Source organism: Canis aureus, chromosome 16 (genome assembly GCF_053574225.1).
Source record: "Canis aureus isolate CA01 chromosome 16, VMU_Caureus_v.1.0, whole genome shotgun sequence".
NCBI lineage: Eukaryota > Metazoa > Chordata > Mammalia > Carnivora > Canidae > Canis > Canis aureus.
Genome location: NC_135626.1, coordinates 50,159,659 through 50,178,878, shown reverse-complemented (window position 1 = coordinate 50,178,878; position 19,220 = coordinate 50,159,659). Strand labels below are relative to the sequence as shown.

Sequence of the window (19,220 nt, the reverse complement as noted above, 5' to 3'; positions counted from 1 at the left end):
TTGGCTGGTCTGATGCGTGAATAAAAGGGGTCCCATGTGAATTTGAAGTTTTCTGATTACTTGTAAATTTAAATACCTATGTTTACTGAACATTTGTATTTCTTGAGTGAATTTTCTGTCCTTTGCCAATTTTCTGTTATCTTTTATAAAAATTGATCTGTAGAAAAAAGTCAATGTAGACACAAGTGTTTTTAGAAAAAAAAATATTACAATCAAAGCAATCAACTGGTGTTTTTATGAGAGTTTGGTGTCATATCATTAGTGCAACTTGAGCAGAGAAGTCATAAATGACTCCTGAATTAACAATAAAAGACAGTAATCATAGCAATCTAAAAATAGGGATTATGATCCCTCTAAAGTAGATTTCGCCCCTTAGTCTGATATCTTATTGGTAAGGGAGAAATGCTAGAACTAGGCATTTGTTTTTTATTTTGTGAATTTCTTAAATACTATGTGTAGTTTATATTTCTCCATGATAGTGTCTGACTGGGATATTTTATTTCCCAAACTTATAAGAAAACTGAAAATAATTGTCGCAGAAATAAATAACGTTAATTTTCTTTAGGGAATGGAGGGGGATGGGTGGGCTGTGGACAAGGGTAGTAGAAAAACTTTGCGTTGTGTACTATATACCTTTGGAATTTTGGGCCATGTGAATATATTACATATTTTTAAAAAATGAATTGAAATTAAAAAATTAATTTTTAAAAAGCATGTGTTTGGGAATTTATATACTAGAACACGAATGTGGTAAGTCCTGCAGATGTCTGGTTCAGCTTGAAGGTTATACCTTGTAAGCAGAGGTTCCTAACTATGGATCACTGCTCTCCTGGGGCAGGATTTTAACCTGTTTTTCTATATATCTATTGGATGATATCTGCCAACAGTAGAATGAATAAAGTGTGGAATAGTCATAAAATGGAACACTATTTGTTTGAACCATAAAGCCACATAAGTAATCTCAAATTTTCTGATAGCCACTTAAAAATTAAAAGTAAAAAGAGAGAGATGACATAAATGTTAATATATTTTGTTTAGCTCTTATAGCCAAAATATTATTTCGACATATAATTATTATACCCATTATTAGTAAGATAGTCTATGTTTTATACTGTCTTCAAAATATCCAATATCATTTCTATCATGTAATCAGTATAAAAATTATTGAGAGTTTGTGTTCTTTTTATGTTCTTTTTTCCATAGTAACTCTTTGAAATCTCAATTTGATTGCTAGTCTTTTATCAAGAATACTTGTTCTGTATTTAGATTTCATAAAAATTACAGTTGAAAAAGTAATATCACATACCTACATTGTTGCAAACATATTTAAACATTTTCTAATAACTGTTGAGTATCAGTTTTTTCATTTGTATTTTAAAGTAAAAAAAATTAATTAAATAAAAACTTCAGCTCCTCAGTCACACTAGCCACTCCCAAGTATTCAGTAGCCACATGTAGCTAGACATGCAATAAATACTAGGTATTGAAATGAACCAACCTCAGCTACATGCAACAATATAATGAATTTATAAGATAATATTGAGTGAAAGAAGCAACATAGAAAATAATACCTGTGATTCCATTTATATAAAGTTCAAGAAGCGACAAAACTAAATTATGTTGTTTATGGCTGACATATGATAGGTAAAACTACATTTAAAAAAGCAAGGAAATTTGAGGTCCCTGGGTGGTTCAGTCAGTTAAGTGTCCAACTCTTGACTGGGCTCAGGTCATGATCTCAGGGTCATGGGATAGGGCTCCACACTCAGCCAGGAGTCTGCTGGAGATTCTTTCTCTCCCTCTGCCCCTCTCCCAGCAATTAATCTTTTTAAAAAATTAAAAAAGGCAAAGAAATTATTAAAGTCAGGATAATGGTTACTTCTGGGGAATCAGAGAGAGGGTTGTGATTGGAAGGGGCACACTGAAGCCTTCTGGGATGCTGGCAGGGGTTTTTCTTGATACAAGTGGTGTTTCATGGGTATTTGCTTTATAATTATTAAACTGAATATTTATGTTATGTACACTTGATGTGCATTTTTTTAGTTCTCAAAAAAAAATTTTTTTTTTGGTTGGGGAAAAAACAAATGACTTTACCTATAGTGCTGTATGGGGCTTCCAACATAGAATTTAGAAAAAGAGAGGAGGAAATGTCAGTTCTGCCAGTATTGTTGTCATCTAAACCAGGGTTCTAGCAGAGACTTTGTGATCCAGAGAGTAGACATTAATATGCATTTTGGTTCAAATAGTGGATGGCTGTGTGTGTGTGTGTGTGTGTGTGTGTGTGTGTGTGTGAGAGAGAGAGAGAGAGAGAGAGAGAGAGAGAGGAATAAAGAAAAAAAAAAGGATTTGAGTGGAAACAGCGCAGAGCTCAGTACTCCTAAATTAAAGAAGAATTAGTATATTTAGGTGGCACCATTACACAGGTTTCCCTCCCAAATGGGAGTTAGTCCTGTGTAGTGAATAGTTGTAGTTGTTTTGCATTTTGATGCAGAAATAACCTTTTCATTTTTCAGAATTCTCAGTGAAAATTATTTGACTGAATTACATAAGGACTCATTTGAAGGCCTGCTATCCCTACAGTATTTGTAAGTTAATTAATCACTTATTATGAGTTTTTAGTTATATTATCTGTAAAATAAATATGGGGTTCAAATTAGATAATCACTATAATTTCTTCTAACAATAAATTTCCATCTCTAGCATTAAATATCTCACATGCATTTTCAGTTTTTTAATTCTATAGACAAGATAAAGATAGAAAAAGACCCTTCAGTTATAGAGCAAAAGGGGTAATTAGGTCTGAGCAATTATGGATGCACATATGAACCTGTCTTGTAAGTGTTCATATACCGTGTGCTTACATTTATACTTAATTTATGGCTCATGGATCAAATCATGCTCAGGTCTGTCTTTATACAGCCTGAGTTAAGAATGATTTTTACGTTCTTAAAGGGCTGTAAAAGAGAAAAGAAGAGAAAGAGAAGAATATATGACAGAGACCATATATGGCCTGCAAAGCCCAAAATGTTTACTATCTGGCCTTTACAGAAAAGGTTTGAAAAAGTTGGTTTAGTAAAATGAGAGGAATTAAAATTAACCTCAAATTGTCACCTACAGGACAAGAAAATATAGAACACTTACATTATTTTGAATGCCATTAACCCAGAATGTTTTTAATATTTAATCTAAATTAAACATTTAAATATTAAATATTTAAGCAGGTTAATTATGTAAGCAGTATTATCAAGTACCTATTAAGTTACCAAGAGAGCAGATTAAGGATTTCAGTGGGAATTCTAGCACCAGTATTAAAAATAGATGTTTAAAATGATGGTTAAGGGGTACCTGGCTGGCTCAGTTGATAGAGCAAGTGACTTCGGATCTTGAGGTTGTGGGTTTGAAACCCACATTGGGTATAGAGATTACTTAAGGAAATAAAATCTTTAAAGTAAAATAAAATGATGGTTAAGTATTATGGTTAGAAATGTTTACATTAAGCAAACATATCAGAAATGCCCCTAATTTAACTAATTATAAAATAAAATCTCTCCAGCCTCATTGTCAAGGAGGAAATGTTTCTTTAGTATTTCTAGGTATACATACAGAGATACCATGTTCTTTGCTATAAAGGTTCAATTTTTATCTTTGTCTGTGGCATCCAGAGCTGTGTAAGTCATTAATCCCTATTAATGATGCTCTTGAGCAAATAGAGTCTTCTTGCAAATGTAGAAGGTTTAAGGATAGTGGGTAAAAAAGAGCAAGAGCATGATTAAACACTAAGAATAGTCCTTTAAGTTATCAAACCTTCCAAGTCTTAGGGGACAGCCACTCTTGTATTGGTTTTCTTGGCTACTTCTGTGATCTGGACTCTAAACTTTACAAACACCGTTTGTAGAAAATCAAATGAGATAAACTGCTCAAAGGATTAGGCACTTCATTACTACTACTATGAAATACTTTGTAAGCCAATTATTTTATGTTAGCTGAAGTGTTCTCATTCATTTAAAAAAAAAAAAAAAGGTCAATCAAAAGCTAATATGACAGGCACTATGCCCAGTATCATAGGCACTCAGATGATTAAGACAGGCTTCCTACCCCTATAGGAACTCATGATCTCACAAGGAAAATAGACAGAAGCTCAAACCATAATGCACTAAGCACTAAGTGGATGACAAAGTGCTGAAGAGGTGCAGAAGAGGGAGCCATAAAGTCATAAAACTACATTTCTTTTTACACAGTCATTTTGTTTCTGCTATTCACTACCCAGCTCTTTATATTTATTTTTTAAATATTTGAGTTTGTTTTATGTCCATGTGTCAATTTTATTTTTTTAATAATAAATTTATTTCTTATTGGTGATCGATTTGCCAACATACAGAATAACACCCAGTGCTCATCCCATCAAGTGCCCCCCTCAGTGCCTGTCACCCATTGACCCCCAACCCCCGCCCTCCTCCCCTTGCACCACCCCTAATTCGTTTCCCATAGTTAGGAGTCTTTATGTTCTGTCTCCCTTTCTGATATTTCCTGCCCATTTCTTCTCCCTTCCCTTCTCTTCCCTTTCACTATTATTTATATTCCCCAAATGAATGAGAACATATAATGTTTGTCTTTCTCCGATTGGCTTATTTCACTCAGCATAATACCCTCCAGTTCCATCCACGTTGAAGCAAATGGTGGGTATTTGTCATTTCTAATGGCTGAGTAATATTCCATTGTATACATAAACCACATCGTCTTTATCCATTCATCTTTCGATGGACACCGAGGCTCCTTCCACAGTTTGGCTATTGTGGACATTGCTGCTAGAAACATCGGGGTGCAGGTGTCCCGGCCTTTCATTGCATCTGTATCATTGGGGTAAATCCCCAACAGTGCAATTGCTGGGTTGTAGGGCAGGTTTATTTTTAACTATTTGAGGAACCTCCACACAGTTTTCCAGAGTGGCTACACCATTTCACATTCCCACCAACAGTGTAAGAGAGTTCCCTTTTCTCTGCATCCTCTCCAACATTTGTGGATTCCTGCCTTGTTACTTTTCCCCATCCTCCCTGGTGTGAGGTGGTATCTCATTGTGGTTTTGATTTGTATTTCCCTGATGGCAAGTGATGCAGGGCATTTTCTCATGTGCGTGTTGGCCATGTCTATGTCTTCCTCTGTGAGATTTCTGTTCATGTCTTTTGCCCATTTCATGATTGGATTGTTTGTTTCTTTGGTGCAAATGACGTATCAGATAAAGGGCTAGTTTTCCAGGATCTATAAAGAACTTATTAAACTCAACACGAAAGAAACATGTGTCAGTTTTAAACATGGTAGACAATGCAGATGAACACAACTAGTCCATACTTTCAAGCATTTTATGCTCAGAGGAAAAAGGATGCAAAAATAACTATATTAAAAATAAATTGGAATGCCTGGCTGGCTGAGTTGGTAGAGCATGTGGCTCTTGATCTCAGGGTCATGATTTCAAGCCCCTGGTTGGGTGTGAAGCCTACTTTAAATGTTTTTTTCAAAAGAAGAAGAAGAAATGGATATGGGCAACGAGAGGTATAAATTGGTTTTGGAATACAGATGAGGAAGAAAAGACTTCACATTGGATCAGGGAAGCTATTAGAGCAATGCTGTTTCAACAGGACCTTGAAGAGCTATTGGGTATCATCAGAAAGACATTGTAGGGCGAATAAGCTTACAAAGGAGACTGGGAGAAAGGCAAAATACAGGAAAAATATCTTGAGTACCTGTAGAGTAGGAGATTAGAGCTAGTCTTCTAGGATTTTGAAGGCCGTGGATTAACATGCCACGCTACTGGATTATCACAGCAGTGCTCCAGGACAAGCTTTAAACTGCAATAGAAAAATAAATAAATAAATAATCTGCAACAGAGTCACTTGGAGGGCTTGTCAGAAAATAAGCTCCACCTCCACAGTTACTGATTCCTTCAGTCTATAGAGTAAGGCTGAGAATTTGCATCTTGAGTAAGTGCCCAAGTGATGCTGGCATTCGAGAACCACTTGTGGAGAATTACTCTGGTGACTGTGTGCAGGATGGATTAGAAAGGGAGAGACTAGAGATGGCAATGCCAGTCTGAAGAGTAGGTGGAAAATAAGGGACTAAGCTGGAATCAATGGAAGTCTGAGGGTCAACTATTATCAAGAATGGGTGTTTTCAAATAAAAATCCAGTACTATGTGGTGTTTTTTGTTGTCTCACCACTTGCAACTGAAGCAGTTAATAAATTCATGGAATATTAAGGCAAATGTACAACCAAAAATGAATTTCTATTAACATGATGATATGATTCTGAGTTAGTTCAAATTTATGTATTGATTAGAGGGGTAACTTCCTTTCAATTTAAATGAAAGGATATCTTTTATTTTTTCTGGTATTGAATTGGCCTAGAAAAATAGAACTAAACCAAAAAGGTGTTCCAAAATGAGAATATCCCTTTTAATATTAGAAATTATAATTATAGGGGTGCCCGGTTGGTGCAGTTGGCTGAGCATCTGACTCTTGGTTTTGGCTCAGGTCACAATCTCTGGATCCTGAAATGGAGCCCCCTGTTGGGCTCTGCACTCAGTGAGGAGTCTGCTTGGGATTCTCTCTCCCTCTTCCTCTGCTCCTCCCACTTGTGCATGTGCATGCACACACACTCTCTAATAAATAAATATTTTTTAAAAAGAAATTATAGGGGCAGCCCGAGTGGCTCACCGGTTAAGCGCCACCTTCTGCCCAGGGTGTGATCCTGGAGACCTTGGATCCAGTCCCATGTCAGGCTCCCTGTATGGAGCCTGCTTCTCCCTCTGCCTGTGTCTCTGCCTTTCATTCTCTCTGTGTGTCTATATGAATAAATAAATAAAATCTTTTACAAAATAAAGAAAGAAATTCTATGTGGAGGTCAAAACTTTGAGCTCATAATCTAGAAATTGATGAGGCCTCAAATGTCCTCTAATTAATTCTTCTGCTCTCAGGAAAGATTACTTCCAGAATCTATCAAGAGCTGTAGTTACTTCTTTCATTTATGAAAGTGAGACTCTTTTAAGAGAGATGAGGAGAGTTAGGGGCTCTGGAAGGTTCAAATAACAAGTCCTTAAGTTCAGAGTTTAGGCAAAAGCTGCTTATTCAATACTATCAGCCTACTAGTTAGGTATCTAATAGCTAATTGAGGCAATATTTTCCTTTTACTTTTCCTAGAGATTTATCCTGCAATAAGATACAATCTATTGAAAGACGGACATTTGAACCACTACCTTTTTTGAAGTTTATGTAAGTTACAAATACAAATTTCATTATATTTGGGATTTTTGTTAAACTTAATTGTAAACCTCTTTGCTACAATCATTTTGAAATATGATTGTAATTTTATTAGTAGAAAGCTACTAAAATTATGTAGCGAATCTTTTTTGTCTGTAGCAAAGATTAGTGTAAGAATTATTATACAGATCAGACTGAATCATTCTAGAGAAGTGGTTCTCAACTAGGGTGATTTTGCACCCAGGTGACATTTGAAGTGTCTGGAGACATTTTTGGTTGTCAGACTGTAGATATGCTACTGGCATCTAGTGGGCAGAGGCCAGAGATGGCGCTAAACACCCTATAATGCACAGGACAGCCCCTCTTAAAAAAGAGGATCCAACCATAAATGTCAATAGTGCTGATGTGAAATATTTTTCTAGAGAAATAAAGATTACCTAACACAAGTATTTATTGAGCATTTACAGATTTGTATCTAATGCAACACATGTAGAAACATGAAAATATAAATCTTTCATGCAAATTTTTTAAATTTAAATTTCTAAAAAAATTTTAAAAGGCATATCTTCCATAGCGAGATAGTTTCAGGATATGGAGAGGGTATTGAGATTATGTTTCATCCTATATAAATTGGAATCACTGCCAAAGGATAAATGTTCTGAAAGAATACCTTTTTTCCTTCTTCTTTTGCTTGTGTCTTTTTTTGTAGAAATGTTAGTTGCAATGTACTGACAGAAGTGAGCTTTGGAACATTTCAGGCCTGGCATGGAATGCAGTTTTTACATAAGCTGTAAGTGAAATAGAAAATAAACACATGTAAAAAATAAACAGACAAACAATATGTAAAAACATCATACATTTATTGGTTCAGTGGATGTTAAGCCCAGTATGAACTCTGAAAAGTATGTCTTAAAATCCATTCTTTTTTTTTTTTTTTCAAATGAGGAAACTAAGGTACAAAGAGGCCAAGAGGCTTGTCTATCTCATAAATGGCACTCTCAGCTTTCCCTGTACTCAGCTTTGGTATGGGCAATAAAAGGCCCCAAGCAAATAACACCCAAGTCAACACTATCCTGGGAATCCATGACAATGATGCTTCTCCAATAGGGGCATGGTCCTTCAAATTCCACCTCTGAATTTAACTTTGATTCCTGCTAATGGGCAAAGTTCCTAACTGCTTCAATGCATGCAAAATAAAGCTTCAAAGAACTAAGTGTAGGGGAATTCTCCAGGGAGCAAAAGTGTGGGTGCTTCCTCAGCCATCAGCTTCTTTTAAATGGTAAAGCAGAAAGAACTGCTGAGAACCTGCCACAGGGCACTTCTCTCACCAGTTACCCAGAACATTATTTTTCAAAAAATGTATACCTCTGAGTAAATCATCTGGGGGCCATAAGAACCTTTGAGGTATGGTAAAAGATATTGTTTGTGTTAAGTTGTGTGAAAAATGTTCATGAAATACATTGCTGTAGCATAATTCCATGTGGCTATTTCCTGACTCTTCTTCAATAAGAAGTGTGTTATTCCCTTTCGGCTGGAAAATTCTGTGATTTCCTGGTGATATAAACAAATCATAGTGGGGGATGTTCAATGGCCTGAGGGGGATTTTAGACTCAAGGTGAAGATCTTCCTCTAAACGTGACTTTGGAAAAGATTATCTTACCTGTCTTGTAGTTCAGAAATATTATTTCACACAGTTTATTTTAGGATAGATGAAGGTGTTGAGGGTGTGTCTGGAGCTAGAGGGACAGTTCCTGCAGATGCCTATCTGTTGAAGGCTCCTCTCTCCTCCCATTAATTTGCTGATGCCTAACTTGGAAAAAGACTACAGAGGGTCAGTTTTTTGCTTGCGAACACCCCGGAGAAAAGGCTCATTGGGTTTCTGCACCAGGAGGTTTTGGTGCATCAATATACTGTCTTAAACTCACCATCTTTATTTCTAAGCATGTTATCACACCAAGAGTCTCTTAGAAGAATCTGAATTTCCAAAAAAGAAAGAAAAGAAAGAAAGAAAGAAAGAAAGAAAAAAAGAAAAGAAAGAAAGAAAGAAAGAAAGGAAAGGAAAGAATCTGACTTTCATTATAGTTATATGGGCAACACAAGAAAGAATATGGGGGAATCAGTTGATAAAAATCAATGAATTCATTGAAAAACATTCACTGAGTGCCATGTCCAATACATGTCAACACTGTACTAAGTACTGGGGGTACAAAGAATAAGACAGGGACTGTCCCCAAGAAACTTTCATACTGGAAGGAGAAAGATGTTGACAGGAAAACACACGGGAGCCGTGCGGGCATCCATGCAGCAGGGTAACAAGGTAGGGGGTTGACAAAGTAGGGAACAAACAGGTTGTGGGATAGAAAAGACTCTTAATGGATGAAGCAACAGCTTGTTTGTGTTGAGTTTCTGTGTGCATCTTAAATAACAGAAAAAGGTAATTAAAGAACCAGAGCTAGCCAGTATTGATAATAAATTAATACTCATGTCATGGGACTTGAATACAGCTTCGAAAACTAATTCACAGTTCCTTCTGAAAGATTATCACGATACAGTAAGTGTGTACTGGGGGTTAGGCTCCTTTTTTGTTTGAGGTCAAATTTTTCTAATAGACAAAGCTAGTCTGCTTTAGGAAATCTCTGCCATAGTGAAATATAAACTTCATTGCATTTCTTTCCAAAGGCAAGTTGCCAAGGGAAGATGCCACCCTTTGAATTAGTCATGTTACCTGTGTGACATGTTACCAAGGTGTTTATAAGTTGAAACAATATTTTCTCTGGCATTAAAGAAGTCTGTAAAATGTATAGGCCCTAGCTGAGGTGGATTTATTTTGAACTGACCAAAGCTTTAACTTCAGGGCTCCTCACTTCCATAGGCCCCTTCAAAGGTCTTGAGAGGAGTCCTAGCAATTTTTATATTCATAATGTTGCATGTTTTTATTAGACAGGATTTCCCAAAGTAGATGAGGTTCAGGCCCCACAAGACCTTGATTGACCCTGGGTTTCAGGTAATTATAACTCAGTAAGCTTCTTGAATGAAGCCTCTAAGTTATTGATAAATACTGACTGAACAAGTTAGCAGTGTGGTAAAGTCTATTTTGAATCTGAAATCCACCTCAAAGACATGCCAAGAGCTTATTAATGAGGTACCACCTTTGGAGGTTTTTGTTTTCTTTGGCTTTAATAAGGAGAAGGGAGAAGCAGGCTCCATGCACCGGGAGCCCGATGTGGGATTCGATCCCGGATCTCCATGATCACGCCCTGGGCCAAAGGCAGGCACTAAACCGCTGCTCCACCCAGGGATCCCCAGTTCTTTATTTTTAATTGAGATATAATCCACATAATAGACTATGCAACATTGTAAAGTATACAGTCCAGTGGTATACTTCGATAGACCACAGCCACCCTAATTCCAGGACAGTTTCATCACCCTCCAAAATAAATACCGTACCCATCAGCTGTGACCACCCCCTTCTTCCCTCCTCCCAGGCAACAACTAATTCCCCTTCTGTATCCTAGATTTGCCTCTTCTGGACATTTCATACAAATGAGTGTCTAGCTTCTTTCACATAACTGTTAGCTTCAAAGTTTTTCCATGTTGTAGCATATATACCAGCACTTCATTCTTTTTGAAGGCTGTATAATATTCCCTTACATAGACACATCACCTTTTGTTCATCTGTTCCTCAGTTATTGGACTTTTCAGTTGTTTCCACTTCTGACTATTATTAATAATGCTGCTATGAGTATTCACATACGTGGTTTTGTGTGGACATATGTTTTTAATTCTCTTGGGTACATACCTAGGAGTGGAATTGCTGAGTCACGTAGTAACTCTATGTCTAACCCTTTTGAGGAACTGCCAAACTGTGTTCCACACGTAACTATGCCATTTTATGTTCTCACCAATGTATGAAGATTCCACTTTCCCCATAATCTTGCTACCGCTTATCATTCTCCATCTGATTATAGCCATCTTAGTGAGTATAAAGTAGTATCTTATTATAGCTTTGATTTGTATTTCCCTAATGACTTAAGACATTGAACATCTTTTCATGTGCTTATTGGCCATTTGTGTATTTTCTTTGGAGAAATGTCTCTCTGAATCCTTTGCCCATTTAAAAGTTCAATTATTAGTCTTTTTATTGAGTTGTAAGAGTTCTTTATGTGTTCTGGATATTCTGGATACTAGACTTTTATCAGACATATGATTTGCAAATATTTTCTCCCATTCTGTGAGTGGTCTTTTACTTTCTTGATAATGTCCTTTGAAGCACAAAAATCTGTTTAATTTTTTATAAAGTCCAATTTGTCTATTTTTCCTTTTATTATTTGTGCTTTTGGTGGCATGTCTAAGAAACTCTTGCCTAATCCAAGGTCATAAAGATTTCTAAGAGTTTTTATAGCTTGAGCACTTCCATTTAGGTTAATCCATTTTGAGTTAATTTTTATATATAGAATGAAGTGTAGGAATCCTTATTTTGTATATGAATATATAGTTGTCCCAGCTCCATTCGAAAAGACTAGTCTTCCCACTTTGAATTGCTTTGGCACTCTTGTTGAAAATCAGTCAACTATAAATGTGAGGATTTATTCCTGGACTGTCAGTTCTGTTCCATTGGTTTATATGTCTATCCTTTTTTTTAAAATCTTCAGCCTCAGTTTATTCACTTTTAATTTACAGAACATCAGAGATTTACATTGTTTTCCAGTGTTAGCATTTTTATTTTTATTTTTTTAAATAATAAATTTACTTTTTATTGGTGTTCAATTTGCCAACATACAGAATAACACCCAGTGCTCATCCCGTCAAGTGCTCCACTCAGTGCCCATCACCCATTCACCCCCACCCCCCGCCCTCCTCCCCTTCCACCACCCCTAGTTTGTTTCCCAGAGTTAGGAGTCTTCATGTTCTGTCTCCCTTTCTGATATTTCCTACCCATTTCTTCTCCCTTCCCTTCTATTCCCTTTCACTATTATTTATATTCCCCAAATGAATGACACCATATAATGTTTGTCCTTCTCTGATTATATATGTCTATCTTTATGCCAGTGCCACACTACGATTACTGTAGCTTTGAATTGGGTTTTGAAAGCAGAGCATGTGAATCTTCCCACTTTTTTGTTCTTTATCTAGATTTTTCTTGGCTATTCTGGGTCCCTTGAATTGATATAAGAATTTTAGAATTAGCCTGGAAACAAGTCAGCTGTGATCTTGATAAGGGTTGTGCTGAAGCCATAGTTCAATTTGGGGCATAGTGCCATTTTAACAATATTTTCTTCTGGTCCATGACCATGGCATTTTTTCCATTTATTTCAATCTTCTTTAATTTCAACAATGTTTTGTAGCTTTCAGTGTATGGATCTTATACTTTTTGGTTACATTTTTTCCTAAGTATTTTATTCTTTTTAATATTGTTATACATGGAAATTTTTTCTTAATATCATTTTGGATTACTCATTGCTAATACATAGAAATACATCTAACTTTTATATATTGATCTTGTTTCCTGCAACCTTGCTGAACCCATTTGTTAGTGCTAAGGTTTTTTTCTACATTCCTAGGAATATGTCTTGTGGTCTTCTAGTTTCTCAGGAATATGTTGGAGCATTTCAAACTCTCTGTGGATATCTCATTTCTCAGCTTTTTCTTTTAAACTTTTAGATTAGGGTTTTTGTTGTTGTTGTTGTTGTTTTTTGTTTTTTTGTTTTTTTTGTCCCAACTGTTATCCATTGCCTTACACAGCTGCCAGTTTAAAACATTTACCTGTAAGTGTTTTTAAAAATGCTCCTGGGGATATCTAGGTGACTAAGCGGTTGGGTGTCTGCCTTCCTCTCTAGGCATGATCCTGGAGTTCTGGGATCCAGTCTCACATCCAGCTCCCCATAGGGAGCCCACTTCTCCCTCTGCCTATGTCTCTGCCTCTCTCTGTCTCCCTTTGCCTGTGTCTCTGCCTCTCTCTCTCTGTCTGTGTGTCTTTCTCATGAATAAATAAATAAATAATGATATTTTTAAAATGCCCCTTGAGAAGAAGAGGCTTCTAGCATTGTGCAGTTCTCAGTGAGGTCAAGGACAAGGTTCTCAATTGAGGTCTTCCAGGAAACTCACTAGACAGGTAAAACAATGACAGTTCTTTGGGAAGGAGGCTTTAAGGAACTCCAGCTCCATTTTGCTCCCCTGGGATGTGGGCTATTTTTCAAGGCTACCATCAGGATACAGAGCAGAGGTCTAGAACTAGTTAAAACAACAGATCTCACTGTTCTTATAGAAATTAATACATTTTCCCTTAATAAATGCTCTCTGGGTTGCTGTAGACCCATTGGTTAAATTTTCCAAAATGATTAAAACATTGATTCTATGTTTGCCAGTGTTTGTCATTGTCGTTGCTTTTATGGAGGGATGAAGTTTCAAATGTCCTCACTTTCCCGTTTTCACTGATTCGCCTATAACATGGTTTAAAATACCTAAAGTCTCAATGACCATCAGCTAATTAAATACTTCATCATGGGAGTCGATTAGAGAAAAGGAATAAAAATAGAAAATGTAATTCTCAGAGGAGCTCTCCCAGGTGGAGAGATGAAGTTCAACATGAATACAGTTTCTATATTTAGCGCTCTCAAAGTTTATGGTAACAGCTGTTTTATAAACCCCCTTTTCTTCATGTGAGTTACACACAGGCTTTGGAGTCAGAACTCAGTTCAAATTCCAGCTCTGCTTCTGACTGGCTTGACAAACTCGGACAAATTATGTAACCTCTCTGTACCTCAGTTTCCTCATTTGTAAAATGAGGTGATGATAGTATCTATCACATAAGGTTATTATAAGGATTAAATGTGAAATGCTGATCACAGATGCCTTACAGCCCAATAATAGTATTGGTTATGAAGATTATCTATCTAATACTTGGTAAAAGTATAGTTAATGATTCTTGAGTAGAGTCAACCTCAAGGCAGATTGTCTTTTCTTTTCTTCCTATTTCTTTTACCTTTTTTCATTTTAAAGAGTTGGGAAGAAGGTCTGTTCAGCATTTTGGAATAAAAGCTTGTGTCAAAAAGATGACAAGATGTCCTTTATTCAACAAACATTAAATAGTCAATAACAAGCACTATACTATGTCAGGCACAGGGACAACATGACAATAAAGTATGGTCCCTGCCCTCCAGGAGCCGAGAATCCAGGAGATTGATAAGGAAACAGGTGATACATGCCATGACAAAGGCTGTAATGCAAGAATACACACAGGCTATGTGGTGGGAATATAGCTTTCACCGGCTGCTCATAGATTTAGCCCTTCTTGTTTGGCTCCAAAACTGAAGAATTGGTTACCATTTTGTCTTTAACTGGGTGGTTTAAACTGTAGGATTTTTAAACTTTCTAGAGATAAAAGAAAAGCACTTTGAATTATGGAGGACACTAGAAATAGTATTTCCTACAGAAATTACTTCCTACTGGTATAGTCACTTCTGAGGTTTTCAACCTGAAATGTTCTTTGGCATATTTTTTCTTTGCCATCCACTTAAAAAATTTTTTTTCTCTTTCTCTTCCTGCTTTATCATTCAGAGACCTGGGTAGTGCCCAAAGGAAGAATGTTTTACAGATTCTAAGGGTGATTTTATAGGCAAAGGCAGAAAATGATTGCTTTTAAACTTCAAGTTCCATACCAAAAAAAAGAACATAAATTTTCATCTAGTTACTTAAAATGCAGATAATTTTAATTCCATTGCATTTTTCAGAATTCTCAGTCATAACCCTCTGACAACTGTTGAAGATTCATATCTTTTTAAATTGCCAGCATTAAAATATTTGTAAGTATTACAACAATCTCATGGCTCATGAGATGATTTCTGCTCTTTTTTACTTTTGTCAAAGATTAAATCTTTTGCATTTTGAATAAAAAGTCATAATTTAAATTTTAGCTGGGTTATTGCAATAAGAATTATTGGCAAAGAAAGAATGTATATGGACAAGACAGCCTGTAGTAGAAGAGAGCAGTATTGAAGAACACATAGAGATATGGAACATGCAGGTGTATAGCGAAATATTTACCACATATGTAGAAATATCATTTATCTCAAAAAGCAAACTGGAATAAGGTATACCTTATTTAAAACAAAAGACTAATCAAGAAAGGTGGATGCAACTGAGAATGAGTAGAAAAAGGGTAAAAGGAGATTGTACTGTTTAGCACCAAGGTGATTATGTTCGTGATGCACATAAATTTTAATTTCTTCAATAAGAATGCTCTGAAATTATCTTCCATAGCAAGTAAACTCTTGAGCTAGCTTGACAGAGAAGCCAGAATTTAAATAATCACATACTATTAAGTACCTTTTTGTACTTGGTGTGAAATTTTAGTCTTTGGTATCATGCATGTTTGGGCGTTCTCTTTCAGAGACATGGGAACAACACAGGTGTCACTTTCAACAATTGAGAGCATTCTCATGATGACCCTTGAATTGGAAAAACTGTAAGTTGATTTTTCTTATGTTTATTATCACTTCGTTGTGTATTTAGGTTTGTTTTATTTATAAGTCAGCTTTATTGAGGCATAATTTTCAGTTAATATGTACTCTTTTTAAGTATGCAGTTTTTAATGAGCTTTGGTAAATATATAGTTGTGTAACCACCACCACGTTTGAGATACAGAACATTTCTGTTTGTAGTTAATCCCCTGTTGCCACTATCAGCCCCTGACAGCCATCAACCTCATTTTTGTCCCTATAGTATTTTTTCCACCATGTCTTTTTTTTTTTTTTTTAAGATTTTATTTATTTATTCATGAGAGACAAAGAGAGAGAGAGTGAGAGGTCAGAGGGAGAAACAGGCTCCATACAAGGATTCTGAGCTGGGACTTGATCACGGGACTCCGGGATCACTCCCTGAGTCAAAGGCAGACGCTCAACTGCTGAGCCACCCAGGCGCCCCTCTACCGTGTCTTATGAATGAAATCATACAGTATGCAGTCTTGTGTGATTGGCTCCTTTGACTCAGCATAATCCTTTTGAGATTCATCCATGTGATTGCATCAACCCGTAATTCACTCCTTTTTATTACTGAGTAGTGTTACAGTTGTGTGGATATATCAGTTTGTTTATGCATTCATCACTTAATGGATATTTGAGTTGTTCTGATTTTCCTTTTGGCTATGATGAATAAAGCTGCTAAAAGCAGTCACGTGCAGGCCTTTGTGTGAGCATATGCTTTCATTCTGGGGGAGGTGAAATACTTAATGGTAGGATTACTACATCATGTGCTAAGTGTATATTTAACTTTTTAAGAAAATGCTTCCTAGGGGTGCCTGGGGGGTTAGTCAGTTAAGTGTCCAACTGTTGATTGTTGATTTTGGCTTAGGTCATAATCTCAGGGTTGTGAGATCAAGCCCCCAGTGGGGCTCCATGCTGAACGTGGAGCATGCTTAAGATTCTTTCTCTCCCTTTCTCTCTGCCCCTCCTCCCCACCCCACTCATACACATGTGCTTGCTGTCTCTCTCTCAAAAAAAAAAACAAAAACAAAAACAAAAAACCTGCTTACCTCTTTTCTAAAGTGAATGTAGGGCAGCCCCCGTGGCTCAGCAGTTTAGCGCCACCTTCCGACCAGGGCGTGATCCTGGAGACCCAGGATCTAGTCCCATGTCGGGTTCCCTGCATGGAGCCAGCTTCTCCCTCTACCTGTTTCTCTGCCTCTCTCTCCCTCCCTCAGTGTCTCTCATAATAAATGAATAAAAGCTTTAAAAAAAATAAAGTGGATGTACCATTTTGCATTCCAAGCGGCAGTGTATGACATCTTTATATTTTAGTTAAAAAATTTTTTCAAACTTTGTATCTTTTTTTTTTTAATTTTATTTATGATAGTCACAGAGAGAGAGAGAGAGAGAGGCAGAGACATAGGCAGAGGGAGAAGCAGGCTCCATGCACCGGGAGCCCGACGTGGGATTCGATCCCGGGTCTCCAGGATCGCGCCCTGGGCCAAAGGCAGGCGCTAAACCGCTGCGCCACCCAGGGATCCCTAGACTTTGTATCTTTAATTTGCATTTCTCTAATAGCTCATGATGTTGAGTGTCTATTCATGTACCAATATCTTTTTAAATGATGTGTCTATTGAAATCTCTTTTCCTTTTATTTTTTTCTTAAAGATTTATTTATCTCAGACAGAGAGAGAGACCAAATGTGGTGGGGGGTGGGGGGTATAGGCAGTCAGAGAGGGAGAGAGAGAATCTCAAGATTCCTCACCAAGCTTGGAGCCTGATTTGGGGCTCAATCCCACAACCCTGAGACCATAACCTGAGCCAAAATCAAGAGTCAGACACGCAGCCAACTGAGCCACCCTGGTGCCTCCAAATCCATCATTCAGTTGGATACATACTATTGAGTTTTAAGAGTATATTATATATTCTGGAAAAAGTCTTTTCTCTCAGGTGTTTAGCAAATTTCTCCCAGGCTGTGGCTTGTCTTCATTCTGTTCTATCTCTGAAGACCAGAATTTTTAATTTTTAAATTTTGATGAACTCACCCATTTCACCCATCATTCCACCCCTTGTCCCCTCTGGGGACAACTATAGTTTGTTCCCTATAATAAATGTCTGTTTCTTGACTCTCTCTCTCCCCTTTGCTCATTTTTTTTGTTTGTTTCTTAAATTCCACATATAAGTGAAATCACCTGGTATTTGTCTTTCACTGACTGACTTACTTTGCTTAGCATTGTACTCTAATGTTGTTGCAGGTGGCAGGATTTCGTTCTTTTTTATGGCTGAATAATATCCCATTGTTTATATATACCACCTATTTTTTATCCATCCACCTATCAATGGACTGGTAGGCTGCTTTCCATAACTTGGCTATGGTAAATAATGCTACATAGACGTGCATGTATCCCTTTGAATTAGTGTTTTTGTAATTTTTGGTTAAATACCCAGAAGTGCAATTACTGGATCATACCGTAGTTTTATTTTTAATTTTTTGAGGAGCCTCCATACCATTTTCCTCAGTGGCTGTACCAGTTTGCATTCCCGCCAGCAGAGCATAAGTTATTATGTCTCCATATCCTCACTAAAATTTGTTGTTTCTTGTGTTTTTTATTTTAGCCATTCTGACAGGTGTGAAGTGATATCTCATTGTGGTTTTTATTTGCACTTCCCTGATGATACTGAGCATTTTTTCATGTGTCTGTTGGCCATATGCATGTCTTCTTTTTTTTTAAGATTTTATTTATTTATTTGAGAGAGAGAGAAAGAACATGAGCAGGAGGAGGGGCAGAGGAAGAGGGAGAGAGAGAGAATCCCAAGCAGATTCCCCTCTGAGTACCTAGCCTTACTCAGGGCTCGATCCCAGGACCCTGAGATCATGACCTAAGCTGAAGGCAGACATTTAACCAACTGAGCCACCCAGGCACCCCTGTGCATCTTCTTTGGAGAAATGTCTGTGTCTTCCAGTTTTTAAGTGGATTATTTGGGGGTTTTTGGTGTTGATCTGTAGACATTCTTTATATATTTTGGATACTAAACCTATATTGAATATGTCACTTGCAAATATCTTCTCCTATTTGATAGGTAGTCTTTATTATTTTTTTTTGGTTGTTTCCTTTACTATACAGAAACTTCATATATTGTTTGATATGGTGAAACATTGTTTAGAATTTTGCATCTGTGTTCATGAGAGATATTGGTCTATTGTTTATTTATTTATTTATTTATTTATTTATTTATTTATTTATTTATTTATGATAGTCACCCAGAGAGAGAGAGAGAGAGAGAGAGAGAGAGAGAGGCAGAGACACAGGCAGAGGGAGAAGCAGGCTCCATGCACCGGGCCTTGGGCTAAAGGCAGGCGCCAAACCGCTGCGCCACCCAGGGATCCCGGTCTATTGTTTTCTTTTCTTGTACTGTCTTTGCCTACTTATGATAAGGGAAAAGCTGGCCTTAAAAATGAGTGGGGAAATATTCTTTTCTCTTCAACTTTCTGGTAGAGTTTGTGTAG

The 19,220-nt window shown here is 36.9% G+C and overlaps 1 protein-coding gene and 1 long non-coding RNA gene across 58 annotated transcripts in view; one reads left to right on the top strand and one right to left on the bottom strand.

Moving 5' to 3' along the window:
- Positions 1–19,220, bottom strand: part of LOC144286882 (uncharacterized) — a 131,937-nt gene that overhangs the window by 87,981 nt on the left and 24,736 nt on the right. For 49 of the 50 annotated variants that reach the window (XR_013354825.1, XR_013354829.1, XR_013354832.1 and 46 more), the window contains 2 exons: positions 7,921–8,038; positions 5,739–5,843 (listed from right to left, as the gene is read on the bottom strand). This is a non-coding gene — a long non-coding RNA (uncharacterized LOC144286882). Of the gene's footprint in view, positions 1–5,738; positions 5,844–6,707; positions 6,836–7,920; positions 8,039–19,220 lie in introns of all 50 variants that reach the window. The other variant, XR_013354823.1, reaches the window with a different exon arrangement.
- Positions 1–19,220, top strand: part of LOC144286865 (uncharacterized) — a 42,325-nt gene that overhangs the window by 9,201 nt on the left and 13,904 nt on the right. For 5 of the 8 annotated variants that reach the window (XM_077853909.1, XM_077853907.1, XM_077853905.1 and 2 more), the window contains exons 3-7: positions 2,514–2,585; positions 7,191–7,262; positions 7,960–8,040; positions 14,981–15,052; positions 15,640–15,714. In XM_077853909.1, the coding sequence (XP_077710035.1) occupies positions 2,514–2,585; positions 7,191–7,262; positions 7,960–8,040; positions 14,981–15,052; positions 15,640–15,714 (372 nt within the window). The remainder of the gene's footprint in view (positions 1–2,513; positions 2,586–7,190; positions 7,263–7,959; positions 8,041–14,980; positions 15,053–15,639; positions 15,715–19,220) is intronic. The other 3 variants (XM_077853906.1, XM_077853908.1, XM_077853910.1) reach the window with 3 other exon arrangements.